The sequence below is a fragment of the Cavia porcellus genome, unplaced genomic scaffold (assembly GCF_034190915.1).
Source record: "Cavia porcellus strain 051 isolate PalLab524CR breed Dunkin Hartley unplaced genomic scaffold, mCavPor4.1 scaffold_2, whole genome shotgun sequence".
In the NCBI taxonomy this organism is placed as follows: Eukaryota; Metazoa; Chordata; class Mammalia; order Rodentia; family Caviidae; genus Cavia; species Cavia porcellus.
In genome coordinates this window covers 12,761,271-12,789,003 of record NW_026947485.1, presented here as the reverse complement: position 1 = coordinate 12,789,003, position 27,733 = coordinate 12,761,271, and the positions used below count along the sequence as shown (strand labels likewise).

The window sequence follows — 27,733 nt, the reverse complement described above, 5'->3', positions numbered from 1 at the left end:
TCTGAGGAAGGAGTCACGCTTGCCATGGTGTTGAAGAATTCTTCCTCATGGCGACCTGGCCTCTCTTTAGTCAGTGGCTTCTGGGGCTGAGAGGTGGATCAGATCCAGAAACTCGGCAGAGAATCACGGCTTTCCACCGGCACAGCGGACTTCAGACTTTTGTTGACTCACACTTGCTCGCTTCCGGTTATATATATTAAACAGTACTTGTGAACCATTCCTCTGTCTTGCTCCCGGGAACGCTGAGTTCTGTGATTCCACCTCTGCAGAAGAGCGCTGGCACTCAGGCTCCCTTATCTCCATTGCAGCCTTGCTGCCCGTGCTGATTACGTCATCTTGCTTTTGAGGGCTGAGGGCTACGATGCAGCCTCTGACAGCCGAGGGTCCTGTCAGGCACTCTGGTAATAAAGAACTCAGTTTGCCCTGTGAGTCTACAAAGAAGAATTAATTTATGGCTTCTCAGAGACACTGGTGTGCCCCTGGCCAATTCATGCCTGACTGTTTTGATAAGTGGAGAGTCTTCCAGCTGCCCACCAGGAATATAGTTAGCTGCCAGGCTTCCCAGCTGGCAGTTTAGACCCACTGTAGCATGCCTGCTTCTGTGAGTATCTATCTCTTCCTCCATAATCTACTACAGCACTTCTGGCATCTCTACTTCATTTCTTCTGGCCCACAACTTTTGCTAAGCTCTCAGTAGCTGCTCAGCAGTGCATCCATCTCCCAGAGCTCTTGCCAGGCTGTTAAGTCCTGGATCCCACATGGCTTCAAATCAACAAAGTCTCCCTCATCCAGCTTCATATTTGCTTCCAATCCATGCTCTCCAGTTGCATCTCCAGTTGCTCAGGTCCATGTCAGCCAGGGTCCTGCAGCTCCTTTGATGATAATGCCTCTCTCAGGCTCTAGCACTTTCCTTCTCCAAGCATGCAGAGATGTGACCCTAATCATCATAAAAGTAAGTGCTCAGGAGACAGACAGATGCTGAGAAAAGTCTGTGTTTGCTTATAAGACATATGCCCTGGAGGTCTCTGCATTGTCACAGGTATGGTAGGATAGAGTAGTGGGGCTCTATATTTCAATAAGGGTGAGTGGGTGGGTTCCTTCTGTAGCTTAAGAGCTCTAAGGAGAGGCTGACAGTTCGAGGGTCTCACGTGTGTCATCCCCCATCCCTTGGATCTGCCTCTTCCCTGGCAGGACCTGACTTTAGCATAGGGAACTTGCCTGGCCTGAGAATTCAGCCTTCTCTGATATTCAGTGATTGTCTTTTGACAAGTGTGATGGGTTGACAACTAGTGGTCGACTTGTAGCATCCAACTGACCTGAATCACCTTGGTGCTGGGTGTGGTTGGCCCACTTGAGATTGTTGCCAATGACGTGAAAGGGAGAACTGGAGAGGAAGAAGTGGTGGTGTTGGTTCTCCTGCTGCTGTTCATTCTTCTGGAGGTGCTTGTTAAGCTCCTTTCCTGATATAATCTTAGCTGTTATTGTCAGAGGAGCTCAAGACTTTGTTGTTGCTGAGAATGGCAGTGGTTCGCTTTGGTCCTTACTTTGAATGTCACTTCCTGGCTCCAGTGCAGATCCCTCAGCCTGCTGGCACAGACTTTCTAGCTTCCGCCACTGACCTTTGGGCCTTCCCAGTGCAGATATGTGAAACAGACTTGCATGAGACATTGTCATGGGCCCTAGGTCCTCAGCTGGACTCATGTAGGACATTGCCATGGGATCCAGGCTCTCAGCTGGATTCTTTGAGTCTTTAGTGTGTGGACGATTCCTTGCACCTTTTGTGTTGGACTCTTTGGGTTCCTATTACAAATAATTCTATAAATTATGTGGCATGTATTCAATTGTTTTCCTTGCAAACCTTGACTAAAACATCTCACCAGTTCTTCCTGTCTTCCAACTAAAAATAAATGTCTGTAAGCATTCCCCAAAAGACCAGCTGATCCTCATGGTACCTTGCTTTATACTGATGACTGATTGTCCTGGGCTTGTCGTTTCCCTCATCACAGGCATTCAGCAACAACCACCCTTTCAACAGCCCTTATTATTACTGTGTCTCCCACATTTCTTAGTTCCACAAATTCTGCTCAAATCAGTGTTTTATCGTGTCCCAGGTCCCTATAGGATATCTCTATAGTTTTTTAACAAGTATACCGTTTCAGGGACCTTCAGTAGGGTTACACACCCAGCCCCTCACTGCCAGCTGACCTGCCAGAGTACGGGCCATCTGTGAGCTATGAGTAGTGATTGGGCAGTCTGTGCACCAATCAGACACTGGGCATCAGAGAGGGCACCTGCGGTGTCTACCAACATTGCAAGGGCATTTTTAAATGTTTGAAAATGTTCCACGGGGCAAGTCTATGTACATTTCTGTCTATTAGAAGCTCATCTAGCAGCACAGTTTCTTCCTCACTAGTGGCACAGTTTCCTCCAATGCAGGTCTCTAATCTCCCTGGTGGCAGAGGCTCAGTGTTGTTCATCTTTGCATTACTCATTCAGGGGCTGATAGAAAATTGTTACTATGCAAACATTTACCAAGCAAAGGGCTTTTGGGGTAGATCACAGAGCAATTTGAACTGTGGGCTAAATACTTGGAGCATTATTCTATTGGCAGTTAGGAAGGGTTTGGAACATTTTTTTGGCAGCCATATGTAATGCATACTGGATCAGTAAGAAAGAGAAAAAAGAGAATAGCCATGAGCTATTGCAGTAACCCAGGCAAAAAGCAACAAGAAGCAGAATTCGAGTGGAGCCTGTGACCTTGAGAGGCAGATGCAAAAGTAATTTTAAAATATTGTCTACAGGGCCCAGATGGCCTCAGGCCGGCATCCAGTGCAGAGACATTTGGGGATTCTAATCAATCAAGTGAATGGGGCGGTTTGCACTTATATGCCCTCAGGCAGACAGAAGGAGCGCATTTCTCATGTTTGTTTGGAAGAAATATCTAGAAAACAAATTCCTACGGGTTTTTATTGTTGTGCACAATTGGACAATATCTCTAAAGCAGAAAGAGGGATATTCTTTTTCCTCCATATTTTTGCAGAACTGCACAGCTATGTTTGAGAAAAACCAAGATTGTCAATATGGAATTTGCTCAGTTCATCAAAGTGGCTTCCAATGACACTGCTTTTAAGTAAGTCATGCAGACAGTAACACAAGTGTCAAAGCTGCAGCTTCCGCACATTATTCTTAGCTGCACGCTGGACTGCATCCTGCGTGGAACAGTTTACCCAGGACTTAGGTCGGTCACACAATACCAGACAGTGCTCTTTTCCCTCTGAACTGTCCAGGCCTTGGCTGTAGGGAAAGATGTTGCATCCCCTTGGTGACTCTTGCCCAGGTGTCTCCAGTTCACACTGTTTTCCAAGAACCCCGGGAACATAGTTACATGGAGTGGACCTGGATTTGCCAAAGTTCTCCCTGGGGCTGGCTTGAGATTTTCTGTTGACAACATTCTTTTCCCCCATGGACTTCACCATTGCTGTTCGCTGTGGAACTCAGGTACCCTTTACCCTTTATGGCAGCAGCAAGTAGAGAGAAATACATTCTAACTGTCTCCATTGCAGCCTTGCCCGAATAGGGTCTTCATGAAATGATGTACAAAGAGCAGGGACAGCTGGAGAGCATTACAAACAAAGGATTCCCTAAGATATTTAAGCAACTTCGTGAGCTGTGTGCTCACATGCTTTGTTCATGCAGTGAAGCTAAGGTTGGAGTTTCACGTTTGAAGGACCAGCTTTAAAAGTGATACCTTGACCGGCGCAGCTCCCCAACGAAACAGGAGACAGGAGACGCTTTTGTGGACGACAGTTAACTGCTAGTTTATTTACGCGGGCTCTGGTTTATATATTCGGCCGTGACCAATCACAGGCTGCCACAAGGAAGCAGGGCAGGAATGGGATGCAGGCTCCGGCTACTATATCCAGCTGTGGCCAATCAGGAGTTGCCACAGAGTATGGAGTGAGCACGAAGTGCGCACAGGTTGGCTAATTTAAAGAGGGACGTAGCGCATTGTGGAAGCTGGCGTGGTCCTTAGTCCCAGGTGGGGTATGGTATGTTGAGCGCCTGCGCCCAACATCTCCCCCTTTCTTTATAACTGACGCAGGGTCTCCAGAGGTCGGTGCCCCTCGTGAGGTGTCACGCTGCAGTCATGACAGTGCCTCACTACTCGTTGGTGCTCTTTTGGAGGGGGCGGGAGTATTGTTTTATGAGCCCAACCCGCATGCTCACCAACGTGGGGACCGGGGTGTCTCCTGGCCAAGGACGACACCCCCTGCGATGCTTTGCTCCACACCTGCGTCACAGCATGGCGAGCCATGCTGCCGGGCTTTGACCAGATTCCATGATCAGCAATGCTTGTTTGATACTTTGTCCCTATTCCTTTGTCTGCGAATCCGACAGAGCAGAAGTAGACTGCCGAATGCGGCAAGTGTAGTTATGGTAGCCAGAGACCCTGTTCTTGTCCATTCCTTTATGAAAGCCAATTGGAGAGTTGGCCTGAGCTGGATCACAGGAAACTCATCTGAGTCCGTCATAACTGGAACCGGTGTGAACTGGAGTACCTGCATAACAACAGCTGAAAGTGCACTGTTATCCCAACATTGTAACATATAACAGGTTGCGGTGGAGCAATTTAGAAAAGTCATTGGCTGCAAGGACCGTACGAGATGCAAGAAGGAAGGGAAAAGGAGGCTACTAACCAGGGGAGTTCGCCAAGGTGCCATAGTTAATGGGAGTTGTGGGTATACTTGCTTGGTCTGGCTTGTGAGGCTCCTGTTGGTTCCCCTGTTCTGTGGTTGACGTTTCCTCTGGGTCGGTGTCTGGTGGTTTGCAGGGACGTATCAGGCGTTCCGGGACCCAGACAGGTTCGCTGCCTTCTTCCTGCGGGAAGATACAAACTGCCCCTCTCGCCCAACTAAGTACTGGGCTGGGGCCTCTCCACACCCCATGCAGGAGGTCTTTCCAGCGTACCCAACCATGTTTGGGTGCCACAGGGTTGGCATGTAGCTGTGCTGGTGTGGATCCTTGTGGGTTGATGTTTACAAAATTGTAAGTGAAGAGGGCGAGATTTAGTCTGGCCCTAGGTGTCATGCCCTGGGCAATACCCTCCTTTTGTTTAAACAGAATAGACTTGAGGGTTTGATATGGCCTAACTTTAATTGCTCTTGAATAAGTTTGGATGCGGCTTCTGCTTTGTCTAGTGGTAGGGCCGTCAACAATGGCAAGCCCCGACTCCTGCCAAGTTAACGAACTACACCTGGTGCTGACCCAGAGCAGCTGTGAGCTGCTTAATGAGCGGCATGGCTGTCTCCGCGTCCCCAAAAATTCTCCCTGCTGCCTCCATCATGCGTGCCACAAAATCTGAAAAAGGCTCGCTCGGGCCCTGTAAAATTTTTGTCAAGTGGCCTGAGACTTCTCCCCTAGCCGAGACCCGTTTCCATGCTTGTATGGCTATTTTATTTATCTGTGCATACACCTCTTGTGGAAATATCAGCTGGTTATTGAGATACTGCCCTTGTCCTAATAACATATCCGCGTTCCAGGCGGCCTGATTGTTCTGGGCATTAGCTTGGGCCTGTTCTGTGGCAAGTTCAACATTCCAAGCTTTCCAATCAAGATATTGGCCTGGGCTGAGCACTGCCTTGCACAAACTGGCCCAATCAGCAGGTGTCATGGCATTTCCTGCCATGGCTTCTACTAGGGACAGGGTATACGCCCCATTAACACCGTACATGGTGCTGGCCTCCTTAAGATGCTTTATCGCCTTCATATCTATAGGCAGGTGGGCTCTGTTTCCCTGAGCATCTACAGCAACCGGAAAAGCCTGGAGAAAATGGCCCAGGCCTCCTGGGTCCTCTCTTTTGACTTGATGCCAAAGGTCTTCCTGGAATGTCCCAGGGGACGTCTGGACCCGTTGCGGACAGCTACATAGCTGATGGCAGGGTCTCCGGTGAGCATGATAATCTGGCGGGTCGGGAGGTAGAGCTGTAGGTCTTATACGGGGCGGCCCTGGGATCCTGTACTCACTTTCATTGACCCATTTACTCTGAGAAATCCTGCGTTGCAGCTCATTTATGGCCTCAGAGTAAGGCCCTCTCGACTGCGTGTGTGTGACTTCCCCTCTTTTGGTGGTGTCTGCATCCACCATTTTGTATACTTTTTTCTCCCCCTCATTATCTGACGAGTCCTTTGTTTCTGAGTTGGGTGGGGTCACCTCGCCTGCGGCACTGGACTCACGAGATTGCTCGCGGGAGGATTCTGCCTGATGGTAATCAAACGCCATGGCGCCAGCCCTTATATGGTCACGACAAGAGGTGTCTGCAAGGCAGCTTCTCACCACTGCCCAAAGGGGTCTGACTCCTGGCTCCAGGAGACCATTTTCTGCTGTAAAGTCAAGATCTCTCCCTAATTTATCTCAGCTGGGGATGGTAATGGACCCCCGTGGGACCAAACCAAGGTGCTACCTTATCTACCTGATCAAGGAAGTTTTGAATTTGTTCTTGTTTCATTTGTAATCCCTTTTCTCTCAGTAAGTCGCTTAAGGCGACTGACAGTGGCTGAGTAGCCGTGTTACCCATGTTAACCGGAATTTCAAGAGTTTCTTTTTATTTATTTATTTATTTATTTATTTTTCCTTTTTTTTTTTTTTTTTTTTTAATACAGGGACAGCTTAGTCCCCGCGCCCCTTTACGGCGCCCCCAAAACCGGCCTCTTTACGGCCCCCGGAACTCTCTTTACGAGTTCCTGACCCTTGCGACGCGTCCGCCCAAGGTTGCCCGATAGCCCCCGCCATCCGGCCCTGTTGTGTAGCACCCGCTACCAACGTTGAGCAGTTTAACCTGTCAGCCCCCGTCCGCCAAGTAGCCCCCGCTATTGGCGCTTGACGGTTTTACCTGTTAACGTCTCTGTTCCGTCGGAGAGAGAGGTTTGTTCCCCGTACTGTCGGAGAGAGGGTCTCAGCGTTCTGGGCTCCCCGTACGGGCCACCAGTTGACCGGCGCAGCTCCCCAACGAAACAGGAGACAGGAGACGCTTTTGTGGACGACAGTTAACTGCTAGTTTATTTACGCGGGCTCTGGTTTATATATTTGGCCATGACCAATCACAGGCTGCCACAAGGAAGCAGGGCGGGAATGGGATGCAGGCTCCGGCTACTATATCCATCTGTGGCCAATCAGGAGTTGCCACAGAGTATGGAGTGAGCACGAAGTGCGCACGGGTTGGCTAATTTAAAGAGGGACGTAGCACATTGCGGAAGCTGGCGTGGTCCTTAGTCCCGGGTGGGGTATGGTATGTTGAGCGCCTGCGCCCAACATCACCTGAATGTTTGCATAAGAACAACTAAAATAACACATCTCCTGCCCTCCTGAGACCTTCTCTCTAAAACTTTAATAAATCAGCACATGTGCAGAGAGGCTCAGAGGGGACACAGCGGAGGCGTTTATTTGCATTTAGACCTCACTATACAACAAGAGAGAGACTAAGAGCACATGGCCCCTTCTCCCCCTTCTACAACTCTACCCACCCCTAAAACCCTTGAGCAATATCTGGAGCAGAATGGCAGTTAGAAAACAAAGTTAGAAAGATACTTGATCTAGAGCAGGAGTTTCTAACCTTTTCTCCAGTAATCTAAAACCCACCAACCATTTCCCTTGAACAATGTTTTATGTGGATAGAAGAGGAAGGGATCCCAGAGGCTTCCCCGCCTCCTGTGGGGACCCCATTCTGGAGGCACTCACTGCCTGTCACATGACCACAGCTGCTGCCCCTCTTTGAAACTTGATAGGACAGGAGTCTGCATGTCTCACTTGCAAAGGAAAGCCAAGACTCTAGTGATCTCTGACCTGGTGAGGAGGAAAACCATTACAAAAGAAAAATAGTTTTATTTCTTCATAGAATATGTATCTGACAGCTCTTCCAAATTGTAAGATTTCCACAATAGAGCCAGTTATCGTGTTTCTTTTTATAGTCTTCTGTGAAGGTTTCCAAATTGCTCTTCTTTATTCTTTATTCCATAATGAATTAAATCATTTGAAGACAGGGCTTAAAAATTAGAGCTGTCCAGAAGGTGAGGGTTTTTCTAGGCCCATGAGCTCTGGTTGACCAGGGCCAATGTCTTTCCTGCTCACAACACAGACTCAAAGAGCTGGGCCTGGGAGTGAGCCTTTCCGACTCCTTTCAATTCTGAGACTCAACGTTCCAAGTGGGCTGCGGGTTGCAAATTCAGCTCCACGCACCATCCATGAGGTGTACGAGTCTGTGCACCAAACACTCCACTGCACCCTCACGGTGACATGCCTGGATGCCATGCCAGGCTAGTCTGCAGCTGATTGGGTGCTCCAGAGCGGGCCTAACCCCTCGGGAGGGAGCAGCTGCAACACACACCAAGACTTCACAGCCAACGCCTCTATCTGTTGCTTTACCAGCGGCCACCAGGTATGCTTGAGACCTGATCTCAAATATTGAAAGTGTCTTAGAATGTGGTTCTTATATCAATAAAAAGATACCCAGAAACTATGCAGGAGAAGAGGGGCATTGAGGGAGATGATCCTACTTATACATAATTTCTGGGAGCTATACTATATTTAATGTTGCATTTAACCCATAACAATTTATTGAGGAGACTGTGTGTTTGTCAGATGAAGAGGAAGCTGAGGTGAGGAATACTTAAATGACCAGTCCGAGTTTATCCCCAGTATGTAACAGAATCAGGGTCCTGGTCCAGGTCGCCTGACCCTAAACTTGAATGTTCGTTTCTTATTCATTGCCCAGGTGGTTTTGAAATGTGATCAAGTAAACTGCTACCAGAATTAAGAGTAAAACACTCAGCTGAGGACTCTCAACCAAGAGTCTAAGAGGAAAAACTCACTTTGAGATTGCTCAAAGATTGGGGCAAAAATGAAACAGTGAACCTGCTGCCATTAGCATGAAAGACAGGATGAAGGAAATCTGCTCCGAATTCTCTCCAGGGAGGTCCTGTCAACCCAGAACAGAGTTTCTGAGACTTTGCTATTTAGCACAATCCTGTGGAGAAACCAAACAAGATCTAAGTGTCAATCTACTGCCTGGCCAACCCACTGATGCCAGACATGGAACTCTGTCCCAGCATTATCGTAGAATCCCCTTACTGGCCTAAGTAGAAGGCTTCCAAACACTGCGGTTACTGGCGTGGTATCACTGTGATTTTACTGGTGGTGTTTTGCTTTATCTCTCTCAGTACAAGGTTGTGCTGCTTCCCATGCCCATCTGTGTGGAGCTGGGCATGCAGCATTCCGTCGATGTCTGTTTGCCTCAGTCTTTGGAAGAGGAGTTCCTCGCTCACTCACTCTCATGTCCTGGTGGATTCTGTCAGCTTCTCAGCTTCTCAGCTTCACCACTGAGTGTCATTGTAATTCTACCTGCAGACTCTGACAAGAAACTTCTTGAAAATATAAACTCACCTGTTGAAGAATGAAAGTCACCTAATAGCCATTGCTAACCGTGTATGACAGCATGTCTCAGTATTAAAGTGCTTTACACATTATATTTAATCTTCACCACAACCCTGTGAAGTAAGTGTCTTTACTTCACAGATGGAGAAACTGAGGCACAGAGTCACAGAGCTAGTGAGTGAGGAGTCAGAAATCAGCCCTGCAATGCCTGGGTCAAGACAGATGAGCCAGTGCAGCAGACAGGCATTGCAGAAAGTTTGGAGAAGAAATCCCACCACTTCGATTCTTCCTGTTTTATAAATTCTCATCCTGTGCATGCTATGCTTTTAGATCATTGTGACCAGAGCGCTCACACAATTACATGCATAGATTTCTCAACTTCCTCTTGCATCATAAGCAATGTCTGATGGTACTTGTGTTGGCTTCTTAATGTTTTAGGAACCCTAGTATTTTGAGTGACTCCTTTGGGCATCCATCTCCTGCATGTGCTTAAACATCTTACTCTGTGTCACCCTTTAAGCTCACCACTGGGCAGAGTTTGGGTGCTGAACACACTTATGTAATTTAATCTATGATGCTTTGTGGTCGCTTAGATCTAGAGTGTCCCCCAAAAGGCTCATGTGTTCAGAGGCAGGGCTGGTGGAAAATGATTGGATGATGGAGATGCTGTACGTATCAGCAGCTGTGCTATTGGATGGCAGGGCATGGTTGGAAGAGCTGGGTTGCTAGGAGAGAGATCTGGAAAGATGTATCTCCCACCCCGATTCCTCCCTTCTCTCCCTGCTTCCTGGCTGCATGCACTGAGCATCTTTTACTTTGCCAGGCCCTTCCATCATTCTGTTTCTTCCTTGTAATGTGTCAACCAAGCACTAAAACTGTGAGCCAAAATAAACCTTTCCTTCTCTAACTCGTGGACATTGTATATTTTGTTGCAGCAATGGGAAAGTCACTAAGATACTCTAGTCACAGCTGTGTAAATAGATCTCTTTTTAATACATATTTTAAGTGTATTAAAATACATTCCTAATTTACTGAAGGTCTTATAGGTTTTGAATTTTTCAAATTCTTTTCTGGGGAGTATCCTACTGTTAATTTTCAGAATTGTCAGTAATATATGAAAGTACCAGTTTTATCCCCTTTCAGCAGAATTCTAAGGAATTATGTGGAATTTTATGAAGTAATTTTGTGGATAAAAAGTCAGATTGATGGGCTGAGGAAATAGCTCAGCAGCTCAGGTAACTTCCTGGCAAACCCAAGGTCCTGAGTTTGATTCCTGGTACCCCCTCCCAAATCACACTGCTCTGTTAAAATTACATTTATGAATATTTGTAAAGAGGAGAGAGGCAAGTGAAAGGAAAGGAAGAAAAGAGTGAGCAGTATATCCAGTGAAATTTGAATTTCAGAAGAACAACAAATTCTTGTGAAATTCAAGCAATAAGTTTTAGTGCATGTATGTTCCAAACATTTCCTTTAAATGTTGCATGAGGAATACTTCAATGAAAAATTATTCATAGTTTCCCTGAAATTTGGTTTTAACCAAAGGTGGTCTAAACTCACAGCTGGAAAGTATGCAGTAGTGAGGCAGGATCCACCATACTATGATGGAACTAGAAAGCAGAAGTGAACGCTTAAGCGGGAAGGTCAACTATCATGCTCCCCCCCATAAAATTCATCTTCTTTGCTGAAAATCTGAAAATACGACTGTGCTTATGAACCAACCTATGAGTAGGAAAAGGAAGAAGATCAGATCAAAAGGTTTAATTCAGGGACAAAAGTGTTACAGTTAGGAACACAGAGAGTGGAAAAATTTAATGAAATCCTAGATCACTAAGGGATGCTATTAGGAGGAGAATCATAAAACTCAGTTTGATAAAAGCCAAGATACTCCATATCATTTTAAGTCTATGCCTTAAATATCTTTAAATTTTGAAAATTCCAAAGATTATCACTTGGTGCTCTGTTGAATGCATTTATTCAAATTCTCTCTGCCCTGAACATATCACACCAGCCGTTGTGCTGGCTCTGAGGTGTAGAATACAGTTCTTGACCTCAAAGAATTCATTTCAGTACAGAAGGCAGTCTCATAAATAAAACTGTTGCAGTGGTGCTTAATTTCAAATTATTTACTTAATAATTTCAAATTTCAAGTAAGTGAATAATTTGAAATTAATTTTAAAATATGTCCTTTTACCCATTTTCAAGCAATCATTCTCTTACATATAGCCATACCCTGAAACGTGAATAAAAATTAAGGGAACACCCTCCTTGGAAAGCTGTCACAAGCCTGGGAAGCAGCCCTGGAGGCCCTATGTTTGAAGCCGTATTCCCTAAGGGCTGAAGCAGAGACGGGTGCCATGCCTGTGATTCCTGGGGGAAGGGGAGCACCGGGCAAGGAAGCCGTAAGGGTATGGCCCTGCTGGAGCGTGGCTTTGGTCCATTCCCACAGGGAGCTCCACAGCATGAACTGCATGCCAGAATTGAGTCCAGTGGCAGACAAAGGGGCGATTCTAAGTGTGCCCAGATGGTTGGCGCCTGGCACACCACCACTACCACCAGCCCCAGGAAGCCCATATAGCCCCGGACATGGTGGCTGAGTGCTGATTTCTGAAGAAGACAGCTGTGAGCCTTTAGGAGCCAATGCCATCGCATCCAGAGGATGGGGACACCAGCCTGCCAAAGAGGATCCAGGCTAGGTGCCAACAGTGCCCACAATAGCCCAGTAGGAGAAATTACATTGCATTATTACACACTGATGTGTTTGATGCCACACAACCCATTTTGCTGCTCTGGGAAGATACTTAACCTCTTTGGGACTTGCCCATTTAAAAATTCATTCTCCTTCTCAGCCAAATCATTTTCTGCACCAAAGTCCATCTAATACCTAGAAAACCAAATGAAACTTCTGTTCAGTGCTGGGTGCTGCTCAGCACAGATGCCATTTGTTCAGCAAACACGGTGAGACTCTCAAGATTTGTTTTCCGATGCCAAAATTCCATGACATTTGCCTCCATGAAACTGTGTTTAGATTCAAAAGTATCTAAAGCATTCAAGACTATTAAACTGCCATTCTCCTTTCCAAACCCTGAAATGGACTACTCATAGGAAGCATAAAGTCTTTAGAAGTTTCTAGGAAAACGGAGTCATGCTACAACAAAATCCTATAGCTGATTCGGACTCTTGCCGACTGGTCCATCCACTTGGTTGCAAGAATGGCCACGTCTAGGAGCTCTGACCCTCAGCTGTCAATCATCTCTGGTCAGCTACTTATCCCCAGCCCTACACTATCTAACTGTCCTCTGCATCCCTTTCCACTTGGCTTGTGATTGGTGAGTGCAGGGGCAATTTCACATGAAATAATTAAAGACATAATATTAGAAATGTAAATAGACTTCTTTAAGGAAGAGTGCTTTGTAAAGCAATAACTACAAATTAGACAGAGTGGCAGGAAAAGTCATCAATGAAATATCCACCTCCCTATGACCCTGGGGCTTACTGTCTCCAGTGGATGTGCAATCAGCAGGCAACAGCACCGGAGGAGAGGTTTCAAAATCCTAGCAGAGCATTGCCCTGAAGAAAATGTGACATGCTGCTGTTACATGGTTTTCTGCTACTGTAACAACATGCCTGCGGTAATCTACTCATAAAGAAGAAGGGTTTATTTGGGCTCACAGTTGTTCACTCCATGGTCAGTAGAGCCCATTGCTTTTGAGCCTGTGGCAAGGCACCTTCTCATAGCAAGGAGCTGTGGTGGAGCAAAGCCGCTCACTCATGACCAGGACAAAAGAGAGCTCAAGGTAGGGGCCGAGATACTGCTATCCCCTTTGAAGACCCATCCCCAGGGACAGAAGCCTCCCACCAGGCCTCTGCTCTTCCGTTTCCTGTACTTGTCATTAGTGCTACTAGAGGGGATAAGCCTGACCCACGGGGAGACAGAAAGATCCAAACCGTAGCATTCTCCTTTTTATTGCAGGAATCTCCTCACATTCTTAGCAGAGACTCACATGCATGAGACACTCAGGGCAGGTGTGTTGGGAACACACTGACGTGTTTAGAAACCACAGACTCAGTCTCTCAGCCCGGACAGTTACAGACAGAGTGTGCTGGTTTGAGGATGGTCACTGGGACCTCTCAAGGCTGGCAGGGGTGTGAAATCATTTGCCCTTTTTATGAGCCTGTCTAGTACTTCTGACCTAGTCCTCTGAATGCCAGTAACACACCACACCCAGTTGCTGCAACTCCTAAAACCACTCCATCGAGTTTCCAGAATGCTCCCTGGGGGAGATGCCGCCCATTCTGAGAACCTCAGGGCAGAGATCCTGGGAATGAAGGTACCTTTGCAGGAAGAGAGGAAGTTTAGATTTTACCCAGTAGTGAGAGGGAAGTACCCAACAAGTTTAAAGGGAGGGATCATCTAAACCATGCTGAAAAGGATCACTGTGAATCAGGGCAGAAAATTGATCACAGGGAACAAGCATGGAAGCCGGGGCGCCTATCAGGAGGCCGCCGAGGTCCTCTAGGGGAGTGGCAGGGAGATGAGGAGCAGTAAATGTACCCTAGACATCCTAGATGGAATGGAGAAGGCTCAAACTGGGGCAGTTAAACTCTTCTTTAAAAATATAACGGAATATCCCCTTTCCCATAAAAGTTGAAACAAGCTCCAGGGAAGCATTTGTCCTTATGATAGTTTTATGACCTATGCCATTAATTCCCCAAACTTATCTGTAAAATACTGGTTTTACAATGTGAATGAGGATTGTTGGATATAGGGCAAGTAGTTAAGTATCTGTGGAAATACTGACATTAAAAAGTACCTTTCTTACAAGATGTGGCAATGCACACTAGTAATGCTAGCACTTGGGAGGCTGAGGCAGGAGGGTTGCCATGAGGCCAGCCTAAACTATATAACAAGATCCTGTCTCAAAAAAATCAGAGAAGGAAAATAAGTATCTTTCTTGGAGGGCTTTTGGGAGCCTGTAATATGTTGACCTGTCCTATTCCTCTCTCAGAAGGCAGGTTAGGGTGGTGTAGAATTCACTGTTTACACAGAATTGGAAAACTGACAGGAGAATTTTATGGAATCAGAGTTTACTCTGCCACCATAAGAAGCTCTGTTTAAACCTTAATTTCTTAATTTAATACAAATGAACCACTTAGTTAAAAGTCTTTCAAATCTAAGACAAATATAGTAGCTAGTAAAAAATGATGATGCCAATTAAAAGGTTGTTTTCTTTGCCATAATCCAAGAAATATAAACATCCAGCTGAAGATTTATTAAATAACTGAACTGGTAAAAATTTTCAGTCTGGGACCATTTAAAGGATTGCGCTGAATCTCTTTTGAACAATTATTCTCAGAGATCTGTTTTTTTAATATAACAAGAATCTTGGACAACAGACAGTTGGAACACAAGTCTTCCTTTCTTGTTATTTCAAAAGCTCAGCCTTATTCCCCAAAGCAATTCATTAGAGGATTTCTGCAGCAAGCCGGCCATGGCAGAGGATCTGCTGCACAACTGTGTCGAAACCACATAGAAGGTGGGGGTCTCGGGAGCTCCCTGTGCATCTGAAAGGCTGGCGCCAGCATCTCAAGCAAACTGAGACTGGTGAATTCTGCTAGAGACCCAAGAGTTGTGAAAATGCCATTTAGAACATAAGAGTTTAGCACCCAGCTGAACAACCACAATACGCATTATGCATGGTGCCCACAGAGCAGACAGAGCAAAACCCACAGGACAGCCAGTGTGGGGAAGAGGGCGGGTCTTGCAGTGTGGGTGTATTTATTCAGAATTCTTGAGTTTTAGGGTTTGGAAGGAACTCTAACCAATTTCTTTCATCCTCAAACTTGTATTTCACAAATTTGGGTTTTAGAGTCCAAAAACACTATGTAACTGGCTCGTTCCGCTTAGCTGCAGCAGGGACTCTCAGCTTCAGCACTGTGGACGTTTTGAGCTGGGGAACTCTGTGGTGGGGCTCTTGTTTGCTATAGGGTGTCAGCCACATCCCTGCCCACTGGATACCCTTATTACCCTCCCTGAATTGTGAGGTCCAAAAATGTCTCCAAACTTTGTCAAATGTCCCCTGGAGGGCAAAACTCCCCGTCCCTGGGAACCAGTGCTATAGACAGATACACAGGCAGTTGGGCGTCCTGAGTTCGAGACCAATGCTTCCTCCTTTAGGGCCGGGCCGGGGAGTCTGAGTTTACCATCTTGGAATATGTGACTAAGGAAATAAACCCTGTAGGTGTGATTGTAAAAAAAAACTATGATGAATGTTAACTGTTTAAAATTTTGTTACAATAAAAGACACGTTGCCATGGATGCCCCTCAAAGCACCTCACTTCACTTCAGACACCCTATCCTGCTGTCTTGTCACTTTCTGGAGCAGTTCTGGAAATCCTCTTTCATAAGTGTCTTTAGTTGCACTGTCCTGGCTTCCTCAGCGTCCTAAATTGTTTCAAAACATTTACCTTCCATTTTCATTTTGACTTTGGGGAAGAGCCACAAATCTCCCAGTGCCAGACCAGGGGACTAAGGGGGTGAGGACACACGGTGATGTTTTTAGGAGCCTGCCTTTCCACTGGATGGGGAAGCAGCATTTACCGCATTCTGCGTCACATCTTATAAGGACACTCACAACAGAGGCCATCCAGAACTGCTCAGAAAGCGGCAGAAATGATGGATGAGTGTGTTTGGGAGTATTTGGGAGACATCAATGGCAATGTGTCTTTTACTATAACAATTGTTTTAAACATTCACTGTGTCACGTCCCATAGGACTTTAGAAATTGAAGGAATAAACCAATAGTAACACTTGCCTTTATATCATGGCTTAAAACAATTTATTTCAAGGCTTTTCACTGTCTTTTCGAGTAATGGTCATTGAGTGCTTGCTATATGCCAAATGCTGTTCTAAGTACTACTCAAACATTACTACTTTTGGTCTGTACAACAATCCCGTGTAACATTTAAAGCTACAGCAAACAGCATGCTTCGCTCTGGTCCTCATTCACCCCTGCCTTGTGCCTTTCTCCCTGCAGCCTGCAAATGTCACCCCAGGACACGGTCAGGTCCAGCTGCAGGTGCTGGGAGGCCAGTGCCAATGCAAACCTCCTGTGACTGGGAATCGCTCCGACAGGTGCTCTGCTGGAAGCTGTACTTTGGGACATCACGGCTGTCACTGGATGGAGCCAAACTGTGAGGGGAAATGTGTTTGTTCACCATCTTGGTGTTTTGAAGGCAGACAAAGGGGAATGGGAGTTTTCAAGGAGCAGGAACTGGGGACTTGCCACACAATTCAGATTTAGTCTGTCTACGTGAACAAAATGTGCCAGAAGATTTTCTAACATACTTGATTCACAAGTATGGCCAATGGCACAGTGTGGAGGGTTCTCCTAGGAGCCCCAAGTCATGAACAGAACATGGCCCACGCTTCCAGGAGTTTGCATCTGCGTCAAATGGGCTGTAGCCCGGTGACACAGGCAAAGCTGTGAAAGCAGCTGGTCGCACACACCCAGCTCTACGGTCTGGCCTGTAAACCCAGTGACTGGGGGGGCGAGCACCACGGTGAAGCTGGGAAGTCAAGGAAGAAACGACACTGTCGCTCTAGGTAAGGCTGGGCTCCAGACAGCCTTACAGATCATTTTCTAACCTCTGTCTAAGGATGGTTTACACAGAGCTTCAACCGTGGTTAGTGGTTCAATCTCGTGCCACCCTGTCCTGTGTCCTACGTAAACCACTAGTGAGAAGGTTGCCCCAACAGAAACCTATGCTAGGGCCCATCAAATCTATGGTAGGTTAATTCTCCTTTCCAGCAGGGCAGCATAGCTTTTGGGCCATGATTCAAAGAGGTTGTCTCCCTCTTGGGTACTGCTTGGGCATAGATGTCTCCTCCGCACAGTGAACAGGTCCTGCACTGCTTTCTTGTTTTAAGCTGCAAAATGCTGGAGACACACAGAGGGATCTACACAAGTGAACAAATGTCTCTTCCATTCCGTGCGGTCTTCACTAACACCGTGTAGCCAATGGACCTAGAATTCAAATCCAACAATTCCAGCCACAAAATCTGTACTCCTTTTGTTGTTTTCTTGTTTGCTTGCTTGTTTTTCAATACTGGGGATTGAACCCAGGCTTTTACACTGAGCTCCGCCCCCAACTCTGTTTGTTTGTTTAATTTTGAGAGGGGTCTCGGCAAGTCACCAAGTAGCCTAGGCCAGAATCAAATTTTCAGTCCTCCCCCTTCATCCTTCCAGAGTGCTGGGATTACAGGCAGTGGTTTGGGATTACAGGAACTGCTCAATTTTACAACTTTTTTTTAACAATTTTATAAATTTCACTTATACTTTGACTTCTAAGCTTTATGAAAGCTTAGGTCATTGCAATCATGTTGCTTGTTCAGTTCCTCTGTAAAAACCACAGATATGTTTAAGGATCGATTGTTCACAACCTGTCACTTACTGAAGGAATCAGTAAATCATTATTTACCCAAAACTCACGATACACCTGGGTTTGTCCTAATCACACTATAAACTCTCTGTATTCACCTCGGCTGGGAAAGGGATGCAAAGTGAGAACTAACATTTCCACCACCGAGCCACTTCCCCCAGCCCACCGCAGTTCTCTGTGCTTTATCCAGCATGTGACTGTGGTCCTCAAGGCTCAAAGAATACCGTGTGTGACCACGGAGGGGCGGTGGGCACCACTGCGAGCTGAGCCCAGCAGAGTACTTTGGGTTTCCCAGCTGTCACCCTCACCCTTGCAATGGGTTTGCTGAACTTTGCGATCCAAAGATAGGGTCATGTTTCCGATGTGGGGGCTTAACAACATGTGAGAGGTATGGAATTCACGTGCACTTTAATTTTTAGATTTTTAAAATTTTATTCTGGTTTCACAGTGGCGGACATATGAGGACTGACCCAGCAGTCTGTGCTGAACGACTCGTATGGGCGGGGACGATGAGGGTTCTATCATCCTTTAAAATCAGCCCAGGAGCCAAAAATGTCTGATTAAATCTACTGATTTAACACATTTGCCTGACCCATTATTTTTATGTTTTTCAAATGTGACACATAAATCATAAAGGTTAATGGCTGTACCTCGAAGTTTTCACTATAAATAAAAATTTTTTTCACAGAAAAAATAAGCATCTTCTAGAACATTGAGTTTGAAAGTTGCATTTGTCCTAAACCATGTTGGGTAACACATGATATTTTCTTTTTTTTTTTTTTTTTCCCCCTCCCCTTAACACATGATATTTTCCCAGAACATTTTGGTAAAAGGAAATTGCCTGACAGGTGCATGGATGGTTGCTATGAAACCCTTGTTAGAACAATCCTATTGTCCTTGCCTGTGTCCCCCCAGCAATCAGCATTTTGCCCATCTGTGTCATCAGAATCCTTGGAGCTCAGGTATAATCTGCGGCTGTCCTCAAGGTTACACAGTTGTGACTTGGTCACATGCTCATAATGTGTCTGCCTGGCACAGGTGCAGAACGTATTAAGGAAAGGAGGCACAGTATGCTGCCTTGCTGAAGGAAGAGCTCAGCGATCCAAAAAGCAGTGGCAATCTCTCACTTGACTGCACTGTAATTGCTTTTAAATAATGTTTTAGAAAACTTGTTGACCAAATGAGATCACATCAAATTAATTTAATTAAAATATAATCATCACATGCTACTAAGATGTACAGATATTCATATGCATGAATAGCATATAAATTATATATAACATGTTACATAAGCAATTAAGAAGTACAAGTTCAATTAGCCAAAAGCTTTCCTTGTATTATTGCAGGCAACCAATTTCACTGATTTTTTTTTTTTTTTTTTTTCTTTTTGAGACAGGGTCTCACTATGCAGGTCAGGTTGGCTTAAATTCACCTTGTAGTCCACGCCGGCCTCAAACTCACAACAATCTCCCTGCCTCAGCCTCCCGAGTGCTAGGATTACAGGCATGTGTCACCATGCCCAGCTTGGACCGATATTTCACAGATACAGCTAATTTTTTTAATGTCTGGGAGCACTACTTTGGCTATGTAAGTCTTAGTTCAAAATTTGCTCCATCAAAAATTTTATTCTAAAGAGCTTAAGCTATGAGTATGAATATATAATGCAAATAAGAAGAAAACTTACGAAGTCTACTTGCTTCCATCCCACTTAGAAACCCAGCGGTATTATTTTCTTTGATTATACTTACCATCTTAATAAGCAAATCACATGACAGATTGTCTTCCCGTTTGTTACAGCTGAGGTTACACCTGGCTTGTGCTGATTCTTCCCTCTTCTCCAAGCAGGTTTGACTTGATTGCAGTTTTAAGTACTGAAGGTTGGAGTGGTCAGCAGTGTTGGAGGGAGATGTGTGGCCACCCAGGGCTCCGTGACCCACCCTGGGCTTGGCTGGCTTCACGGTGGACACCTCTCTCAGGCTGTCGCTGTGGGCAGCCTGGTTCACTGCTGGACCGAATGGGAGCTGCATGTTCCCGAGGACGGGAGTTGGGCAGAGCTTGGCACCCAGGGCCCACGAGAGTAACCGTGGATAGACATGGACCTAGAATCCTGTGCCCACCGTGTCTTAGTTTTGGAAGAAGGACAGAAAGTCATTCTTCACCAAGACATTTTAGCTCTGAATGACTTTCACTGTCGTTCTCTGACTGAATAATACATAAAAGTTAATGATTTGGGGCTGGGGATTTAGCTCAGCGGCATAAGCGCCTGCCTTGCGAGCAGGCAGTCGTGAGTTCAATCCCTGGTACCGATAAAAATGAAAAAGACAAAAAAAAAAAAAAAAGTTAATGATTTGTTTGATTTATAATATTCTTCCTTATTCACTCCCAAATGTGTCTTATCACTGACCCTAGTGGAGCTCAGGGACTCCCTGTTTTCATGGGCCTCTTTCCTTCCCCCAATATTCATGCCTCACCCCTTTCTAGGAATTCAGTGTGAAGATTGCACCTCCTGGTTTCTATCGTAACCCACAAGCTTCTGGAGCACCTTGCCAGCCAGGTGTCTGCAACCACAACCCGGACAGATCGGACCCAAAGCCCCACAACCAGGAGACAGGGCACTGCCTTAGATGCCCGCACAGTACCCAGGGCCCAAACTGCCAGCTCTGCAAACCAGGTCGCTTTGGATCCACCCTCAATCAGAGCTGCAAAAGTAAGTCAGCAAAGCTCCCAGGGGAGACCGAGCACAGCTCATAAACGGGAGTCAGCTCCCTCAGGCTTGCTTCTTTCCAGCTGGTGCCCCCAGTATCCCCTCGCTGGATGGCAGAGCCCTGGCACTGAACTTGTCAGCAGAAACAGAGGCGATGCCACCACGCTCCGGGGTGTGGTCATGATGTACTCACTGAGGTTGTTAGTTTCCCTTTTATGACTGTTGCTTTTAACACTGACTCCTCTGATGAATGTAATCACTATGCGCTACAAACATGCACCAATAAAAAGAGAGAGAGAAAAAAACCTGGTAAGCGCAAAAGTGGTGAGTTCCATCTCCCGTATCAAAAGAGGGGGAAAAAGTTTTTTAAAAAACCAGTAAAAAAGATAGTAAGTGGTCATATAGCAGTTAGTCTGATTTTAAATGAAAGATTTCAGAGAATCATTAGAACCTCTTGCACTTTTCAGAACAGTCAATGGACGGTCTGAAGAAAGGCCCACAAGGATTTCTCGTGCGAGCCATTAGAGTGGATTTGCTTAATTAGCATCTTCTAATTTCCAGGAACTCTGTAAAAGGATGAGTTGTAACTAGTAGCTCCAAATCTATGTCTGCATTCCACCTCTCATAACTGTCCTTTTTGCATAACTTTTTTTTCCACCTCAATCGTGCTTCTTTTTTGTTGTCTTTATTTTAAATGTAAAGCAATATTGCTTCTGAAGGAAAGCATAAAAGATAAAAATAATAATAAAAATCATGCATCATCCCCTTACCCACACACCATTGCTTATGATAAAAACTAATGATTTTGCTTTGCTTGCATTTCTCCCTTTGGGGGTCAGACTTTTCTAAATGTAGGGGTTTTTAATGTATTTCTATTTTTCTCATATTACTGCCTGCTGTTTATGAAAATCTTCATAAAGTTTCATCCATGTTTGCAACTATTTTCTTACAATTTTAAGGAAAAAGTCACACTATATATAGAAATTTTATGATTATTTACACATCTTGCCAAATTGCTTTCCAAAAGAACCAAATCAGTTTATCTTCACACCAATAATCCAACTACTATGTTTTACAGCAAACCTGCCCGCAGCAATTCCACAGGAATGACTAAATTAAGGGAATTCCCTTTTCACTTTACCCCTTTCCAGCCTCTAAAAGAGATTTCTTTGGGTTTTTGTGATGTTTTTCTTCCTCACACTAAAATTGAAAATACTGTTTTTTAAAAAGAAAAACATTTCAATATTGAAAATATTGTTTTTTAAAAAGAAGAGGGAGAATGAGGTGTCCACTTTTTGTGAGGGAGCTGTTCCAGTAATTTCAGCTTGCCCGAGTCCGTTTAGTAAACTATTTCGCTCATTTAGATGAGTGGAGATTTGGAGATGAGCACGAGGGGAAGGAAGGAAGCCCCCCTCACTGTGAGCTCCGGAGCACAGGAGGTTACCTCGAAGCTGGCCTTGGGAGGCCCAAATAATTGAATGGGTTCAACCTGCCTAGAAGCTTTAATCAATCCTGTACTATTCACAGGTGTCTCTTCTTTGAGCCCTTTGGAGAAGTGAACCGTGAGTCTACAGAGCTGTTCAGATGGTTTGTGAAATGCTGACTTAATCAAATTTATCTCTAACAGCTTTTTTATCTACCCCAGGCTGTTCCTGCCACCCTCCTAGGGTGAATACCGTGGACTGTCCCCCAGTGCTGACCCTGTCACTGAGGCACATGCTTTTCTGCCAAACGTCACAGACCCGGCCTGTGACCACTGTGATGATGGGGACTGGAACCTGGTTCCTGGCAGAGGATGTGGGCCTTGTGACTGTGACCTGGGACATCTCAAATTAGACACTGTGACCAGGCAAGGTGCTAAAACTTACCAGTGCAGCCCAGGGCTGATGGGGAAGCGCGGTTTCCAAGTGTGCACAGATGGTTTTCTTTATGTGCCGTTTATTCATGTTTGTAGACATGATGGGTGGGCCGTATGCGCGTGCAGAGCTGGTATTTATTTACCAGCAATGAAAAGAGCCAAAAAATGGGCTGGGGGTTTAGCTCAGTGGCGTGCTTGGCAAATGCAAAGACATAAGTTCAGTCCCTAGTACAAAAAAAAAGAAAGAAGCAAAAAAAAGAGGAGAGAATGAGGGACTCGGCTTTGCCTGCTTGGGTTCTCTGCCAACCTTCCCTTTCACTACTGCGTACACACAATCACAGGGAAGACCCGAGAAACAGACTGCTAATCAGAAGTTATTGTGGATCAGAAAGGAAACAGACCTTCAGGATCCACACGTCCCTTTTGAGTATGGAGCTGCCATTCCCTGTGACTCACCAGCTGCTTTCCGAGTGGGGACCTAAGTCAGCAGGGTAACTTCCAGACGGGCACTGATCGCTGGCTGAAGACTGCAGGCCAGGGTCCTGGGCTCACACAGTTAACGCCACATTACTGCATGTGTGATTTTTTAGACACTTAGGAAAGGAGCACCGAATTTTTAAAAATACTATGACATCTGTTTATGGAAAAATTGTTAATGCCATGCTTAATTTTTTGTTTTGTGGTTCTTTTGTTATTGTTCTTTTTTCTGGCTTAATAAACTTTTTGAAATACTTTCCACATGAATAGAGATAGGTAAGGATAAAGCAATGACAAAATTTTAGAAAAAGTCAAATCAGGGGCTGGGGATTTAGTTCAGCAGCATAAGCGCCTGCCTTGCAAGCAGGCAGTCGTGAGTTCGATCCCTGGTACCGATAAAAATGAAAAAGACCAAAAAAAAAAAAAAAAAAAGAAAGAAAAAAATCTGCAGTACAGGGCTCAGATTTTTTTTTTTTTTTTTTTTTTTTTTTTTTTTTTTTGGTCTTTTTGACACAGGGTCTCCTTATGCAGTTCAGGCTGAACTTGGGCTCTCTTTGTAGCCCAGGCTGGTCTCAAACTTGCAAACAATTCTCCTGCCTCAGCCTCCCAAATGCTGGGATTATAGAAGTGCGCCACCACGCACAGGTTTTAGAGATCAGAATTTAATTGGAATGAAAATGCTAATTGAAGAATGGAGTCTTCCTAATTAGTAAGGCTGGCTTACTCACCCAGCTCCACTGAGGAACTTACTCATGTTATCCAACAGTCAAATCTTACAGGATAAATGTGTGAAGAAGGTTTTATGTGTGTGTGTGTGCGTGCATATGTGTATGTATATATTTATATGATATTTTTCTCCCTTCTGTTCTCTCCTTCTCTCTAACCGTCCTCCACCCCACCAACACACCATACCCCTTTTCAAAAGCATAGACTTTTTCTTTCTTTTAGGATAGATTTGTGAGCTTACGACAACAGTACAGACAAAATGTACCCCACACCCTGCTTCCCCATGAGCATCTTACGGCAATAACCAGTATGGATCTGTATCGCTCTTGAAGCCTCATCCTTTATTCATAGTGCCTTAGCTTTATCTGAGGTCTTTCTTCTTTTCCAAGACCCCATCCCCAGCTCATTACAATGAGTCATCCTGGCTCCTAGCCCTCCTCTTAGCTGCGATGGTTTCGCAGACTTACCCTGTTTCTGATGACCGTAAAAGTATTTTGGAGCGTGTCTGTCAATTCAAATTTATCTCACATTTTTCTCATTATCCTGGAGGTAAAAATTTCAAGAACAAAAAGGTAAAGCACCTCCTTCTCTTCACATGACAGGAACGGCTCAGTGATTTACACACCGTGTCGTTGTTGATGTGTCCTGCCACTCAGCAGAAGCGGCGATTGTCAGATTCTGCGTCGTGAAGTCACGCCTGTCCTCAGCTGCACACTGGACCCCACGGAAGTCACCGTGATAACGCACACTTCAGGAGTAAGGAGTCCTGTCTACGTCCTGGACAGTACAGACGCTCCAGGAGCCGTCGGAACTCTGCACCGCAGCTTTGTGTGTGGTCTCCTGCTCATTCATTCACTCAGCCACTTATTCCCGCTGCTGTGGTTCACGGGTCCTCACTTACACGACACTGTTGGTTACGGCTCAGCACCTGCTTTGATGTTCAGCTTGTCCCAGCCCTGACCATTGGAAGTCTTTAGATGGCTCTGTGTCCCTCTAACCTGCTTCAATATTGTAGGATTTTTCAAAGTACTTCCTCGGTTTCTAGCAAGGCAAAATGCTCTGAGCTCATCTCATATATTTCCCACCCTAATTCTAGAATCAGGCATTTCTGTAACCCAGCAGTGGGTCCTTTATTGGAGTATGGCGTTAGAAAGCAAGATCTGGGCACAGGATGACCACGCCTGTGTGTCCTCCACTGTCCACACCTGCAGCCACCAGCTATGCAGTAAGTGAGTAGCTGCCCACATGACTGCTTGGCTTCCCAAAGCACTTGGGACTTCTGACACTGTGACACCACTGTCTAGCGACTTCTTAGACCTTTTGGGAAGCAGCACTCATGCGCTTCAACTGTGGAAGCCAAGGGCAGCTATAAGCTGACGATCGGATGACATTGGTTTAATAAAAACCCCCAGTGACAAGGGTTCTTTGGGTTGTTTGAGCCACGGGGTTTCCCTTGGGGAAAGTTGCTCTTTACAATCAGAAAACACTTTCCTTGGAGTACAGAGAAGACATGTGGACAATTAGGTCGCCAGCTGTTTAAACAATTACTGATAAATTTCTCCATGTCAGCCAGTGGTGGTCTCTCGTGTATTCCCACAGAGAGATCCAAACATGTGGTCCAGCATTTCCATCTGTGGAAATGCGTAGGTGGAGCTGGAGAAACAAGCTTCTCAGATCTGCAGGTGCTACAAAATCGTAATCTAGGGTAATGAAGACGGAAGATGAGGCCAGATACTCTAACCAGCTACATGTAGGCTGGAAACGAGATGAAACGTTAGCAGGATAAAAGTAAAGTTGTATAACTGGGATTTTAAAAAATCCCTTCCATAAATATGGAATGGAAATAATAATTCAGACCGGCTCAGATGAAAAATATCCGAGGATTTCCAATGTGTGCAAGCTTCGAATGAGTCAGCAGCGTACCAGGGCTGTGAAAGGGGTGCCCGTGTGGACTGGAGTCAGGGCCGAGGGCCAGGGCCAGATCTAGGCCTGTCACCATTCTGCTGTCTGCTCTGATGGCCAGACAATACAGGGGCATTGTTCTCATTTCTGAGAACTGCACTTTCTACAGTTTTTAAACACTTTTAGTTGACACACAGTAATTGTACATAATTGTGTGACATTTTGATGCATACTTAAATGTGCAAAACTCAAATCAGGGTAACTCACTTCAATCACCTCGAGCGTTTATCCCTTCTTTAAGCTGAGTGCATTCAAAAAGCTCTCTTCTAGCTCTTTTAGAAATGCATAATAGCCAGGTGTGGGCCCACCTCTGCAATCCCAGCACGTAGGAGACCGAGGCAGGGACATCGCCACAAATTCAAGGTCGGCCTGAACTACATAGCACAACTCTACCTCAAAAAAAAGCAACGAAATATATGATAAATTATTATCTATAGAAATCCTACTATGCTATAGAATAGAATACTGTAATTTAATCCTCCCATCTAACTGTATTTTTTGTACCAATTAACCAACCTTTCTCTCCTCCCTCCCTCTTTCCTTCCCAGCCTCTGGAGTCACTATCATCCTCTCCACTTCTTTCCACAGATGAATGAAAGTGTTCAGAGCTTGTCTTTCTGCTAAGCACCACATTTTAAACAAAATATAGACCAGAGAAGTATGTGTCCAACGGCGGATGACCAGAGTAGTGGATAGAAGCGTGCCTTCCTGTGACCCAAGGAATGGAGGAAGAGGAGGTGGTCAGCCCTCGGACGGAAGCCAGGGCACACTGAGGTGGCCATCGCCAATGGGAAAGAGACAGCTGCCTGTCTTGTGCAGTTGTTCAAAACAGGACTCAGGATGGAGGGTGAGAGTTACAGGGAGCAGGGCAGAATAAGGAAGCACTGCCCAGTCACTGAGCACAAGCAGCAGCAGAGAAACCTCAGGAGCAAGCGCTCCCACGGTGACTTACATTTGAACAGAGGCTGTGTGAGCTCCAAAGATGGACGGAAATTTGGTAAATTAATCACTTGATGAATCCGCCAACTTCCTCACTCCAAAAAAAATTATGGAACTGATGTTTAGGCAGATTTTGGTTAAGGATAACTTATGGCCAGTACTATGGTGATTTACTTTTATAGTGTTTTTCTCCTGTTATTTTCCAACCTCCTCAGTTTTTATAAAAGCTAATCAAGAATCCATTTGGGAAGGTACAGAAAGTCCAGCCTTCCCCAAAAAACAATTAAATGTTAGTAATCGATTAAAGTACAAAAATGTCATTTTGCTGAGAGAAACATTAACCCTCTTAGTACAAACTACAGTGTACCTTCCATAATGGAAATGTTACTTGCCAAATTAACTGATGAATAGTAGACCAGGTCTCTGGTCTTGCTCTCTCTCTCTCTCTCTCTCTCTCTCTCTCTCTCCCTCTCTCTCTCTTTCTCTCTCTCCCTCCCTCCCTCCCTCTCTCTTTCTCCCATAACTGCAGAGGAAAAGAATGTGGCCGGTTTCCCAATGTGTGTTTTGCTTTCATTTACATCTGTGTATTCCCAGTTTGGGGCCAGCTGGGAGCAGGCGGTATATTGAAGAACCCTAAGCCAAACATTAATCCTGATCCGAGGTAGAATCGGGGTGGTTGCTGGCCGTGGGAATCAGCCTTCCTCCGCCTCTGCACAGCTGTATGTTCTAAATCACCGGAGGGGAAGAGATGTGTCCTAGGAAAGTGAATTATGCTGTGAGACCATAAAGTTTGTCAGTTCCTCACCCATGACCATCCTCAAGCTTACAGGGCAGCGTTCTTGCAAATTGGGCTACGTGGGAAGCACACTGAGTGCAAGGAAAGTAATTGTGTTGATCCACTCGGGCAATGCATGGGTAAGTATGAGGGTTCCAAAACACAGGAGTGCAGTCGGCCGGCCCGTCACAGGCGCACTCGGATCACCTGAGTTTCAAATTCCTTTATTTGATTGTTGGTTTGAGTAGTTTGGGCTTAGTGGAAAACTCAAAGTTTTGTGCTAGTTTTGAAAGTAACATTTTTGTGGTCCTGTAAGAACTATTATGTTTCCCCTATATTAAAATTTTTAGTTGCCTTAGCCTATTAATATTTGCAGGCTCTATTAAAATCCAGGAGAGTCATTATAATGCAACAGACTCTACCATC

The 27,733-nt window shown here is 45.4% G+C and overlaps 1 protein-coding gene across 1 annotated transcript in view; it reads left to right on the top strand.

The window, feature by feature from the left end:
* The window catches only part of LOC101787649 (laminin subunit beta-4), a 78,108-nt gene that overhangs the window by 33,177 nt on the left and 17,198 nt on the right, over positions 1-27,733 (top strand). Inside the window, 16 exon segments of the mRNA XM_063234480.1 lie at positions 3,041-3,130; positions 3,338-3,458; positions 3,460-3,498; positions 9,214-9,309; positions 9,311-9,343; positions 14,863-14,943; positions 16,462-16,727; positions 16,965-17,030; positions 18,108-18,254; positions 18,665-18,871; positions 20,356-20,573; positions 20,654-20,742; positions 22,238-22,382; positions 22,385-22,419; positions 27,355-27,394; positions 27,397-27,447. Of these exon segments, the coding sequence (XP_063090550.1) occupies positions 3,041-3,130; positions 3,338-3,458; positions 3,460-3,498; positions 9,214-9,309; positions 9,311-9,343; positions 14,863-14,943; positions 16,462-16,727; positions 16,965-17,030; positions 18,108-18,254; positions 18,665-18,871; positions 20,356-20,573; positions 20,654-20,742; positions 22,238-22,382; positions 22,385-22,419; positions 27,355-27,394; positions 27,397-27,447 (1,724 nt within the window).